Raw genomic sequence first — 13646 nt, 5'->3', positions numbered from 1 at the left:
GTTATAGGTCTACTGAAGTCCTTTCATATACGATATTTTAAATAATATCTAAAATTAAAAAAAAAATCCTGCAGATATTTTACAAAACATTTTTAAAATGACGACTTGGCTAGATGTTTTAAACAGAGAACTCAAAAACAGTTACGACCGGTGCAAACTGTAATACGAAAAACTCAGTTCTTGCAAGAGAACGAAAATATCTCAATTGTGCCGTTAAATTTGGAAAAAAATGGATGAATTTCAAACAAAATCATGCTAAAAGAGACTTGAAAAGTTTGAATCACCTGTTTGTAAATCATCTCAATTGAACAATGAGCATGTTAAACAAAACATACAGCTAGGTATTTTTAATAATTCTAGTTTTTTTGGTTTCTGCTTAGTCTTGATCAAGCTTACTGTTGGCGATCCTTCTCCGCTAAACTTTAAAACTGAGTGATTCTTAGAGAGTGAGTTTGGAATTGTCTTCTATAGCTCAAAGGAAATACTGGTGTAAAAAAGTGGTGCCTACAGCTAAAAGTTTTTTGTAGTTGGTGCATTTTCTATTGGTCAGAACTACAAATAGAGTCTTAGTTGCAATTATCCAGTTCTAGTTTTATTTGCTGGTTATCAAAAAATAACGTGTCGTTCTTATCCTTGCGGGCTTTTTTTCTGAAGAAATAGCAACTGTCATTTCTTGTATTTTACATATTCCCGCGCTACCTGCTTCCTGTTCTATCGCTGCTTTCCACAATGGTGATTGTTGTAGTGCGATTGGTAATGAAAGATAGATTAGCAGAAGGCTTGTTAAGGGGAATCATTAATGAGATAGAAAAAGGGAGTGAAAATGCTAATGGAATTCACCTTGGATTCAGCAGTAACAAGAGAGGAAAACCAGCCGAATCAATTAAAAATTTACAAAAAATTATGATTTTAGCCACGCTACCTAAACCTCCTCCTGAAAGATGTCGGTTGGATGATTTTTTGTCCTCAAATAATCGAATAGAGTGTGGTGCACAAAAGTTACTAATTTAAATTTCGATTCGAGGCTTTCTCGTTTCTCTAACTTAGTTTTAGTAGAGCCCAGTTTGACTTCTTACTGACAATTTTTCTCAAAATTAGGTTTCAAAATTGTGAAATGTTGGGAGAAGCTTGCTATCACGGTTGAACGCTGTCCAATTTTCTGGCGACTTGTTGGAGCCAGTTTTTTTGTCAGGATGGGAGACTAATTTCGTTTTCGTACTGGTTAAAGAGGGTGAAACTACTTGCTACAATGAGTTTTTGGTTTCTAGGAAAGGAAGCGTACTCTTGGTTAAAAATTGTTAATGACTAATCGTGCTTAGAACGTCAAAATGTGTACGAACAAAGTGAAAATTTAAAACTTTTTCGTAAAATGTGCTTGGAACTGGATTTTTTGTAAGTCAAGTTCTACTAGACGCGACCACGAAAGTCGATAAAGGAAGTATTATATCAAGATCTTCTTGGTAACCTGTTTTGCCAATTTTTTCATGTTATCGCAAGTTAAATTTTTTTTGGGAGGGAGTGTTAAAGTTGGTAAGAGGTCCCAATGGGTCCCTATTAGGGCCTCAATGGTAGGTAATTTGCATTTTTAACAAAATGAATCCAGTAGTACTCTGGTTGCATTGATTGATTATCTGTCAATCTCAGTTTAAACACTTTTACATGAAGCAATTGTAAAAATCAATTAATGGAGACATTTTATAAATTGGAGATCGTGAACTTTGTTTCAATTTTAAAGTTTTGTGTCATGTTTGGGTTTTGTCTTTTGTGTGTTTGTTTTGAGTCATCTGCTGAATTTTAAGTGGTTTACCTACTTTAGATATCAGCGGAGTGTGGGTCAAACTGAAAAAGGAGAATAAACAACTACTTAGCGGTGATAGTGCGAAATCTCAGTGGATATTTGCATAGGGCTGTTGTGACGAACAGCTTGTTGCTCGAAAGCTCTCCATAGCAAAGAATAATAACATCGCTAAGGTTCAAGTTCTGCGCCACCTTTGTCGGCAATCGCGCTTGCGAGAGTTGCACTAGAAGAAAGTCAAGTGACTTCTAAGGTCAAGTGCGTCGGCTAAATTGTGAGTAAGAAAGGATTACTAAGCGGTGCATAAAGATTAAAAATACAGAAAGTGATCGAGGTATTGTAATGATCTTTTTTCCCGGAATTTATCGTGATGAAGTTGGTTTACAAAGTGAAGATCATTGTAATATCAACACTTGATAAAAAAGATAGTTAGTCAGCTTGATTGTCAATCTGGCTTTATTATTTTGGTTCACGTGAAACTGTATCGAAAAACATAGTTGAGAGAAAAGTAATTTTCGAGTCCAGAAAAACTTTGCTGTACTAATAGCTGTTTATTTGTTTTCTGTAGAATTCTGATTTACTTGAAGCTTAATGCATCATATAATTGAAGAATTGACGTTCGAAAACGGCTGATACCTTAAAAGGTAATCAATTTCACAAGAATAGGTAGAAAATATGAGAATTTAGCGCTGAAGTTGTGCTTACATACTAAGGATCTGCTATCATTAAGGACGATAAAGGTTACTAAATGTCTGTAGCATTGTTAAGCCGAGGCAGTGAGCATTCAATTCAACGATAATTTAAGGAATAGTTGTAACTGCGACACGCAGATAGCTTGTTTTGAACTTATACAAACAGTGAAAAAGGCTGATGTCGTGGGCATTCTATGCAAAGGTAATTTTTGACCACTGAAACCGCAGTAACACAATTAGTTTTTTGTTAGTTTGTCGCACTTGAGTTTGTCCGTGAATTTGACAATAGCGCATCAAAATTTGTGGGAATCTTATTTGATTTTGCTAACATTTTTTGTTATCGTCTGATAGCTATCATTGCTTCAGTAGCTACGGTATTCACAATGAAGTTTTAAATACGAGTTGCCGAAGTATAAACTGCATATTAGGTGTTATTAGGATCGGATTGAAAGTCCTTGCGCCTCAGTTTTCTTTGTAGAGTATAGATTTGTGACTGTTCATATTGCGTCTTGTTTGAAAACTGTTGAGTCGATTCTTTCACAACTGCAAATTTTTGATAAAATTGCCTCGTCTGTTTGTCAGATGGTTAGTTAGTACGAAGGCATTCGTAATAGTTAATTGAAGAAAAGATAAGCCTTAGTAGAAAAGTGGAATCATGACTTGCATAATTTGCAAAAAATGGATTTTTAATTGTCCAGCTTGCCGATTTATCTTCGACAGTCTCAGGTTCTTCCTGATCAGACCCAGAGATTTTGTCCTGAGTATCTTGATAGTAGTCAATATCAAAATAATCCTCGTGGTCAAATTCGATGGTTCATTACAATACATCCGCTTAAATCACTTGTCCGCACATGTTTTATGACAAGGTCAACCAAGGAAACAAATTGACCAAGGAAACACAATCCTGATCAACTTATTCCTGACGTCCGCGAACTTTAGCCCTCGAGTTCAAATTAAAATTTAAACGATGCGTTGATTAGTCAGTGACACTCCCAATGTCTTTATTCAATTATCCTGTTAACGTTCCGACCTCCCGAGGGTAAGGAAAGACCCTTTTCATGGGTAGCTAATTCATGTCAAGTATCTAAAATTTTGATCGATGTTCTTTCCAAATCCCAACTTTCTAGCTATCAAAAGAACTTCACTCATCTGTTAGGGATCAAATTAGGCCAGAAAATTACCTCCGGGGAGCCAAGTAAAATTCCCTCCGTTCATTTTGTTCAATTCTCATGCCGTGGTCCTTCTGGTGCCAGTTTTCTCTTGGACTACTTTTTTGTTGTCTAGTTGAATTGCTCTTAACCGATTATTCGCCAAGCTGAGCTGAACGCAATATTAACCGGACGCAATATTAACCGAATTACGCAATATTAGCTGAACGCAATATTAACCGAATTAATTTTATTACATGGTTGCAATGGAAAAGCTATATCGCACTCAGCTTCTTCTTCAATTCCGAATAAATAAGTTTCCTCCCAATTATTAGTAAGGTGAACAATTCCTCTTTCCAGGGATTGCGCTGGGGATTAGTCAACTTAAGGTCACCCAGGGTCAAATTTTCTCGGACAGGCTCAGGGTTCATGGGGGACCTAACTAACAAGTTTCTTTCATATCCCATGAGTACATCCCAAGTCACCCGTTTCTAATGTCCATTATCATTTTTCCTGGTAAAAGGCTATTAACACCGGAAGGAGTTGCCGGATGGGTTCTACTCAGCAGGGTTCTTTCTCCGTCGTTCGCATCTAAAGTCCATTGCCGCTATACAGTCAATATGTCTGGCTTATTATTTTGAGTAAATTGCCTAAAGTTTTTTTCCCACATTCTATTAACTTCCGGTCCACCTGTCCGATTTGTCCCAAATTCTAATACCCTGTCATTACCTATCAAATTCCAATGTTTCGGCTCCCTGCGTTCAGTGGGCCGAGAAACGACTTCCGGAAGTCGGAATTGGGACTATTTGCTTAGAGCATGACACCGGAAGGAAAGGTCCAGGGGTCTGGGATTCCTAACTTAACCTTCCCTCAACTAGGTTCATCAGGTACTAAATTGTGGCCCCGTTCCAACCGCTAGTTACCGAGTTCTAACGGGCAATTTCCTTTTCCGTGGACCGTTATCATTTGGGCGAGGGGTGTCCGAGGTGTCTGAATCAGTAATTTTACACACAATAATTCACATAATACGTTAAATACGTTAACGCTTAAATCGAAAATCAACCAATGTCACTCACGAAGCAACTCAACTTGATGCAAGTTGAGCTTTTTGCTTTTCTTGATCTGAAATTTCTTCGACACAGTCGATCAAGCACAATTTCAAAATAAAACTATGTTATTCTTTTGAGTTGTGTGATTAGATTTCCAAATTCTTGACATCCTATCTCGGAAGCAGCACACTGTTCACATATCTTAGTCAGATAAAACGTTTTTTCGTGAACGATTTGCTCTTAACTCAGCAAAATGCTAAGACTTTAATCAATGAGGAACAAAATGCTGTTTTTACTTTAGCGTCTGGTCATTTTTGAGCAAACTTATCAATGGACGAAACTGAAAATTGGCTGAAAGATAACGATGAAACTCACAACTTCGATAAAACAGAAACAATGAATTTTAAACAGGCAAAGCAGAAATTAGTGGTTAAAACGCGAATGAATCAAGGTTATGAGTCAACTTTAGTGCCTTGCTGCTGCTCATTCCCAGTCCAAAAGCTATATGAGCCAACTGGAGAATGATCTGGGGAGATCATAGCAAATACTTTTATTCAAGAGTAATTTCTACATAATACGAATAAGAGTATTAGTTATAGGTCTACTGAAGTCCTTTCATATACGATATTTTAAATAATATCTAAAATTAAAAAAAAAATCCTGCAGATATTTTACAAAACATTTTTAAAATGACGACTTGGCTAGATGTTTTAAACAGAGAACTCAAAAACAGTTACGACCGGTGCAAACTGTAATACGAAAAACTCAGTTCTTGCAAGAGAACGAAAATATCTCAATTGTGCCGTTAAATTTGGAAAAAAATGGATGAATTTCAAACAAAATCATGCTAAAAGAGACTTGAAAAGTTTGAATCACCTGTTTGTAAATCATCTCAATTGAACAATGAGCATGTTAAACAAAACATACAGCTAGGTATTTTTAATAATTCTAGTTTTTTTGGTTTCTGCTTAGTCTTGATCAAGCTTACTGTTGGCGATCCTTCTCCGCTAAACTTTAAAACTGAGTGATTCTTAGAGAGTGAGTTTGGAATTGTCTTCTATAGCTAAAAGGAAATACTGGTGTAAAAAAGTGGTGCCTACAGCTAAAAGTTTTTTGTAGTTGGTGCATTTTTTATTGGTCAGAACTACAAATAGAGTCTTAGTTGCAATTATCCAGTTCTAGTTTTATTTGCTGGTTATCAAAAAATAACGTGTCGTTCTTATCCTTGCGGGCTTTTTTTCTGAAGAAATAGCAACTGTCATTTCTTGTATTTTACATATTCCCGCGCTACCTGCTTCCTGTTCTATCGCTGCTTTCCACAATGGTGATTGTTGTAGTGCGATTGGTAATGAAAGATAGATTAGCAGAAGGCTTGTTAAGGGGAATCATTAATGAGATAGAAAAAGGGAGTGAAAATGCTAATGGAATTCACCTTGGATTCAGCAGTAACAAGAGAGGAAAACCAGCCGAATCAATTAAAAATTTACAAAAAATTATGATTTTAGCCACGCTACCTAAACCTCCTCCTGAAAGATGTCGGTTGGATGATTTTTTGTCCTCAAATAATCGAATAGAGTGTGGTGCACAAAAGTTACTAATTTAAATTTCGATTCGAGGCTTTCTCGTTTCTCTAACTTAGTTTTAGTAGAGCCCAGTTTGACTTCTTACTGACAATTTTTCTCAAAATTAGGTTTCAAAATTGTGAAATGTTGGGAGAAGCTTGCTATCACGGTTGAACGCTGTCCAATTTTCTGGCGACTTGTTGGAGCCAGTTTTTTTGTCAGGATGGGAGACTAATTTCGTTTTCGTACTGGTTAAAGAGGGTGAAACTACTTGCTACAATGAGTTTTTGGTTTCTAGGAAAGGAAGCGTACTCTTGGTTAAAAATTGTTAATGACTAATCGTGCTTAGAACGTCAAAATGTGTACGAACAAAGTGAAAATTTAAAACTTTTTCGTAAAATGTGCTTGGAACTGGATTTTTTGTAAGTCAAGTTCTACTAGACGCGACCACGAAAGTCGATAAAGGAAGTATTATATCAAGATCTTCTTGGTAACCTGTTTTGCCAATTTTTTCATGTTATCGCAAGTTAAATTTTTTTTGGGAGGGAGTGTTAAAGTTGGTAAGAGGTCCCAATGGGTCCCTATTAGGGCCTCAATGGTAGGTAATTTGCATTTTTAACAAAATGAATCCAGTAGTACTCTGGTTGCATTGATTGATTATCTGTCAATCTCAGTTTAAACACTTTTACATGAAGCAATTGTAAAAATCAATTAATGGAGACATTTTATAAATTGGAGATCGTGAACTTTGTTTCAATTTTAAAGTTTTGTGTCATGTTTGGGTTTTGTCTTTTGTGTGTTTGTTTTGAGTCATCTGCTGAATTTTAAGTGGTTTACCTACTTTAGATATCAGCGGAGTGTGGGTCAAACTGAAAAAGGAGAATAAACAACTACTTAGCGGTGATAGTGCGAAATCTCAGTGGATATTTGCATAGGGCTGTTGTGACGAACAGCTTGTTGCTCGAAAGCTCTCCATAGCAAAGAATAATAACATCGCTAAGGTTCAAGTTCTGCGCCACCTTTGTCGGCAATCGCGCTTGCGAGAGTTGCACTAGAAGAAAGTCAAGTGACTTCTAAGGTCAAGTGCGTCGGCTAAATTGTGAGTAAGAAAGGATTACTAAGCGGTGCATAAAGATTAAAAATACAGAAAGTGATCGAGGTATTGTAATGATCTTTTTTCCCGGAATTTATCGTGATGAAGTTGGTTTACAAAGTGAAGATCATTGTAATATCAACACTTGATAAAAAAGATAGTTAGTCAGCTTGATTGTCAATCTGGCTTTATTATTTTGGTTCACGTGAAACTGTATCGAAAAACATAGTTGAGAGAAAAGTAATTTTCGAGTCCAGAAAAACTTTGCTGTACTAATAGCTGTTTATTTGTTTTCTGTAGAATTCTGATTTACTTGAAGCTTAATGCATCATATAATTGAAGAATTGACGTTCGAAAACGGCTGATACCTTAAAAGGTAATCAATTTCACGAGAATAGGTAGAAAATATGAGAATTTAGCGCTGAAGTTGTGCTTACATACTAAGGATCTGCTATCATTAAGGACGATAAAGGTTACTAAATGTCTGTAACATTGTTAAGCCGAGGCAGTGAGCATTCAATTCAACGATAATTTAAGGAATAGTTGTAACTGCGACACGCAGATAGCTTGTTTTGAACTTATACAAACAGTGAAAAAGGCTGATGTCGTGGGCATTCTATGCAAAGGTAATTTTTGACCACTGAAACCGCAGTAACACAATTAGTTTTTTGTTAGTTTGTCGCACTTGAGTTTGTCCGTGAATTTGACAATAGCGCATCAAAATTTGTGGGAATCTTATTTGATTTTGCTAACATTTTTTGTTATCGTCTGATAGCTATCATTGCTTCAGTAGCTACAGTATTCACAATGAAGTTTTAAATACGAGTTGCCGAAGTATAAACTGCATATTAGGTGTTATTAGGATCGGATTGAAAGTCCTTGCGCCTCAGTTTTCTTTGTAGAGTATAGATTTGTGACTGTTCATATTGCGTCTTGTTTGAAAACTGTTGAGTCGATTCTTTCACAACTGCAAATTTTTGATAAAATTGCCTCGTCTGTTTGTCAGATGGTTAGTTAGTACGAAGGCATTCGTAATAGTTAATTGAAGAAAAGATAAGCCTTAGTAGAAAAGTGGAATCATGACTTGCATAATTTGCAAAAAATGGATTTTTAATTGTCCAGCTTGCCGATTTATCTTCGACAGTCTCAGGTTCTTCCTGATCAGACCCAGAGATTTTGTCCTGAGTATCTTGATAGTAGTCAATATCAAAATAATCCTCGTGGTCAAATTCGATGGTTCTTTTGCGTCTTTATCACCAGTGTAAAACTATTCACTTTCTGGGAGGCCAGGATCGATATTGTATCCATCATTTAGATATATGTCGAAACTTTGACTGCTCTCTGCGTAGCCAGTAAATGTTGAAACTGCAGAGACTTCACAAGTTTCGCAGTCTTCATTGCGATTGCTGGCATTAGCTTGAATGACTTGGATTGAACAATCTATCTTCTGGTCATTTTCGATTCTGTCAGCTTCAACTCTTCTGCGAATAATAGACGATAAACGTTTTCGTGTTCTCGAAGCATAATTATGCTGTTCCTATAGGGCATTCCACCAATGAATTGCTCTCTTACTCGCCTGTTTCGCTCATCTGCTCCGATTATTCGTGCGCCGTTGTCATCTAAAATAGTCAACCTTGCTAGAATGTTCAATTGAGTTAGCTAGTGCATCATCAGTTTCGGAATTGAAATTTCTATTGCGCAATTCAAAGTGATATTCTCGGATTCGATCAGGAACTGCGTATCGATTTCGCAATTGATCCAAAGCTTGTTCGGGATCCTTTTGCACAGCTTTATTAAGATTTGAATAGAAGCTGAGGGATTTTCCTTCTAAGTGGAGATGTAAAAAAAATTGAGCTTTTTGATTCTGTGCTTCTTGTGTGCGGGCAACTATGATACTAGCTCGTAAGATTCCTTCGAACTTCAGCCAATCTTCCTCCTTTTCTCCAGAACACGCTCAGATTGAAACACAAGGGGGAGTTGGTGCTGCCATAAAAAATGTCGATAACAAAAATAGAGAGAATTCCAGGTTGCAGTCAAGATGTTCGTCTCATTTGCGAAAGCGAAACAGTTACGAGGTTTATAAAGGTTTTCTAAGAGTGAATTTTTTAAAATTTGGTTGTAATTGAAACCTAATTTTATATATTCTTGCGAAGTTTGAAATTTATAATAGAGGGAATGGTTTTTTCTAAAGTCCAATTTTATATTTTCATATATACAACTCATAAATCAAAATGAATAGCATTCTAGCACTATAAAGGCTAGTGGTAACGTTAAAAAGTTTTGGTTGCAATTTTTGTTGATTTGAAAGCTGTTCTTTACTTTTTGTAATCGTTCCAATCTGTTTCAGCAAAAAATATGGATAAGCCGAAAATAGCCACCATCTCTGTCGCCATATGATATTTCCAGTTCTTTGGGTCCTCTTTGGTCTTGATCAAGCTAACTGTCGGCAATTCTTTTACGCGAAATTCTAAAACTGACTGATTCTTAGAGAGTATTTAGAATTGTCTTGTACAGCTAGAAAGAAATACTGGTACATATTAATGGTGCCTACAGCTAAAATTGGTATATAGTTAATCCATTTATATCGGTCAGAACTACAAATAGAACTTTTAGTTGCAATTATCCAGTTCTAGTTTTGTTTGCTGACTTTTAGTTGCAGATAGATAATTGGGTCTTCTTTTTGGTAATCAAAAAGGAACGTGTCATTCCTGGCAGTAATCTATACCCACAGCCTTTTTTCGTTCTTCTTGTTTCATTTATCGCAGTTTATAAACAAGGAAGATAAACAATGTTTCAAGCAGAGACATCTCAAAAGGACCAGAGGGTCTCATGAAAATATCTCAGCCTGGAATGCAATGGTTGAAGTATACTTCTGTAGCATTCATTGAGATGAAAACAGCCTGAAAACAAACTATCAATAATTTGATTATTTCTTTTTTTTTTCATAGCACTATTTAAATCATTTTAGTTTTTGAATCACTGGCTGTTTCAGAACTTCGGTCGATCTAGACCCCTGTTTTTGCCCACTCTCAACTCGGAGAAGGAAGCCCTCAAAGAAGACTCTTCGTCATCATCAGCATCTTCTTCTGACGAGCAGGAAATCGACCAAAAACAAGAACAATTGATTGCTGAAATGGAAGAAATCGATGATGCAATTGATCAGAGTTATGAAGCAAATGACGAAGATTGCGCTACGCCTCAGAATGATCAGACTAACAGTTTACATGTGGAGAAAAGTGTTCAGTCTCGTTTCAGACCGCATTCCTTAAATGTGATTGGTGCTCTTGTGAATAATTGTGAACAAAGGAGAGAAAGAAATAAGTTCACATTTGGAAATGTTGATTCTTCCCACAAAGTAGTGAAGAAGGGGGAGGAAGAGGGGAAAGAGGAAGTGAGGGAGAAGTTGTCGGCGGCTGGGTCCAACATCCCCACCAGTCGAGTTCACTTCCTCAAGCGTCACTTGTGAGTCTTAACAACTGAAGCATCAAACTTAAAAACAATCTTAAAATACCCTGCTGTCTATTATCTTTTCGTGGTTGTAGGGGAATTGTTGGGTTGACATCTGAAATCAAAAGAACTGATTAAGGGCTTCGAAGCGGTCAAGTGTATCTAATAATTTGTTTCTCTGTCGCTAAATGGCCAATTAGAGCCTTTGAGTGAATAATTGCAGTTTTGACTGTGAGTTCAATTGTGTGCAGACCTGCAGCCGGTCCCCGATTCCACAGACGCAACAAAGGCTGCAAACAGGCGTCAGACCACAAATCACCCTCGAGAAAAGCCAGTAAGGCACAATCAGGAGGGGTGAGAAGCAGCAGTTCTAGAATGGGAGCAGGAGCAGGGGGAGGGGGTCGCAATGGGTTGTGGACTGGATTAGATAGCAGTGGGGGGCTGGGTGCGTCGTCTGGCGTAGTCGGAGGGGGAGGGGGAGGCAATCAGCCCCCTATTGTTATCATGAACCCCAAGATGAGAAGGCTCGATTCACATGTCAGAGACCAGGTGAAAATAATAGGTGTCGTTTTCTGTCTGAGAAATCAAATAAGTTGAAAACTTGGAAAAAGTGAGCGTCGAAGATAGGATCGCGTTTTTTCGTTTTTCAGACTAAATTACTCGGAGCGTTTTTTCATGCGTTTTCATCTAATTTTTCATGCGTTTTCTGCAATATTTTGGCCACTTTTGCTCATTATTGCAAAAGAAAAACATGAAATTTGGGAGAAAAAAAAGTTTTTTGGATTTTCCAATGTTTCTTTTTTTTTTGATTTTTAAGTCAAATATTTATGTTCGGAACATTCTGTGCTACTGGTCAATTAACCATCTCTCCTTGATAGGGATGGACATTCAATACTAGGTAGGTGGGGGGGGGGGGTGGATAGGGGAGTAGGTGGGGGGAAGTAATGATGTAATGAAGAGATGGTTGATTGGTTGATAGATCACTGGCATCCATCATCACAGACCCTACTTCACCCTGTGGATCTGCACTGTGCATGTCATCCTGCTGGTGACGTCACTCATCCAGCACGGAGTGGGTCCATTTGGACTGGGCATGAGCAGCAGCAGTGCACTGGTGGCCAGGAGGACTGTGGACGCTCAACAGGTGGCACTTCTGGAGCCACACAATGTATGGATCGGACCCAGACCAGTGAGTACACACATACAGACATACACAACTACACTGAATGGCTGAATCGAATGAATGAAACAATGTTTGTGGATGATAAGTTGATTGTAATTGGAGTATATGCTAGAAAATATATAGAAAAGGTTTTTGTAACAGCGCAACAAAGCTTAACGCTCTGACGATCTTGGTGGTTGCTCACAAAGTAGATGACCTTCTCTAATGTATAAAAAACAATCAGTTTTAATGACAAGATGCGAAACAATGGCTTTACAGTTTTTTCTGTTCACAAAAAACACTCTTCTCTCTTTTTTGTCTTTTTCTCGCTTGTTCAAATTAGGTTTAGTTCAGAATGTCTGAAATCTGTAATCTGTGTGAAAAACATGACATTTCAATATGTCCCTATTTTTAATGTCGTTAATTTCCTAACAGTAAATTAACGACGCTGTAAAGAAAATTAGGGTTGTACTCCAGTGTCCATTTTTCGTTTTGTTGTGCTTTGATGGAGGTCACTTTGACCAAAGTTGGGAAAACCGCGTAATTTTCTATCTAAATAAACTATTATCACATCTAATTCTCGATCTTAATAGTCAAGTCAAAAGCGAGCTAAAGCGTAATAAAACTCATGGAAAGTCAACCAAAGTAATAAACAGTCAAGCTAAAACGTCATGGCCTCGTCCCACTCCATTTGCGAGCGCATAACATATAAAACGGGTGATTGAAAATAACGTTGTAAACATGGTTCAAAATAGCTGTTGAGTGATGTAAATCAATCAAGGAACAAATTTGGCTAGTAAGAGATGAAAGCAACAATTCCTGCACCGGAGTTCCAGGATTTTAACCGATTAGAATGGAAAATTGTCTAAAATGTTGTCATTATAATCCATTATTGTTGCAAATTTAGACCACAAAATCGATTTTATTGTCATTATAATCGATTATTTCCCTTAAAACAAAATCCATTAAAATCCATTCGAATGGATTATAATCCATTTAGAATCCATTATAACTGAGTATTGAGTATAGCAGATTATAATCTTCTCAATTTATTGCAAAATAATTCAGTTTTCTGCGTTACTCACGGCCTACTCCTACTCGCAATCTAAACCTACTCAAATTAACCCCCCCCCCTCACTTTGCCCCCATCCATTTTTACCCCCTCACGCCCGCATATAAACCACTCCCCTACGTTTATCCGTACGCCCAACCCCATGTTTATTTAAGTTTACCACCAACCTCAACCCCACCCCCCCCCCCCACCCCCAGTTACAGTTTACACCCCCCCCCCCCACACACACACACTCCACTTTGACCCCCTCACCAAGTTTTTTGTTCCTCTCCCAATTCTTTTACCCCGTCCACGTCCAGTATACAGGGGTGGGGGGTTAAATAAGATAGGTGGGGTGGGGTGGGGGATTGTATCGAAAGTAAGAAATTTATCAAACGTAATACGTAGCAACTGCACGAAACAAGAAATAAGATACCTTTAAAAAAATTGCAAAATTCATAAATTGTTCTCAAAAAGTGCATTATAATCGTTTATAAAGGATTATATTGATTAAAAAAATTTGATGATGATTATCAATTTTTGATTAATTATAATCGATTACTTCTGTAATTTTATAGATACTGACTATAAAATGGCAATATAATCGGTTATTATCCATGGAACCGCAGAGCTTGTGTTAGATTGGA

The 13646-nt window shown here is 37.2% G+C and overlaps 1 protein-coding gene across 2 annotated transcripts in view; it reads left to right on the top strand.

Annotated features, from left to right (window-relative positions):
• LOC134856176 (uncharacterized) overlaps positions 1 to 13646 on the top strand; it is a 177368-nt gene that overhangs the window by 147222 nt on the left and 16500 nt on the right. For both annotated transcript variants that reach the window (XM_063872541.1, XM_063872540.1), the window contains 3 exons: positions 10332 to 10801; positions 11038 to 11335; positions 11766 to 11975. In XM_063872541.1, coding sequence (XP_063728611.1) covers positions 10332 to 10801; positions 11038 to 11335; positions 11766 to 11975 — 978 coding nt within the window. The remainder of the gene's footprint in view (positions 1 to 10331; positions 10802 to 11037; positions 11336 to 11765; positions 11976 to 13646) is intronic.

This window comes from Symsagittifera roscoffensis, unplaced genomic scaffold, assembly GCF_963678635.1.
Source record: "Symsagittifera roscoffensis unplaced genomic scaffold, txSymRosc1.1 SCAFFOLD_25, whole genome shotgun sequence".
Lineage (NCBI taxonomy): Eukaryota > Metazoa > Xenacoelomorpha > Acoela > Convolutidae > Symsagittifera > Symsagittifera roscoffensis.
The sequence above is the reverse complement of the archived record's forward strand: the minus strand, read 5'-3'. Positions and strand labels throughout refer to the sequence as shown.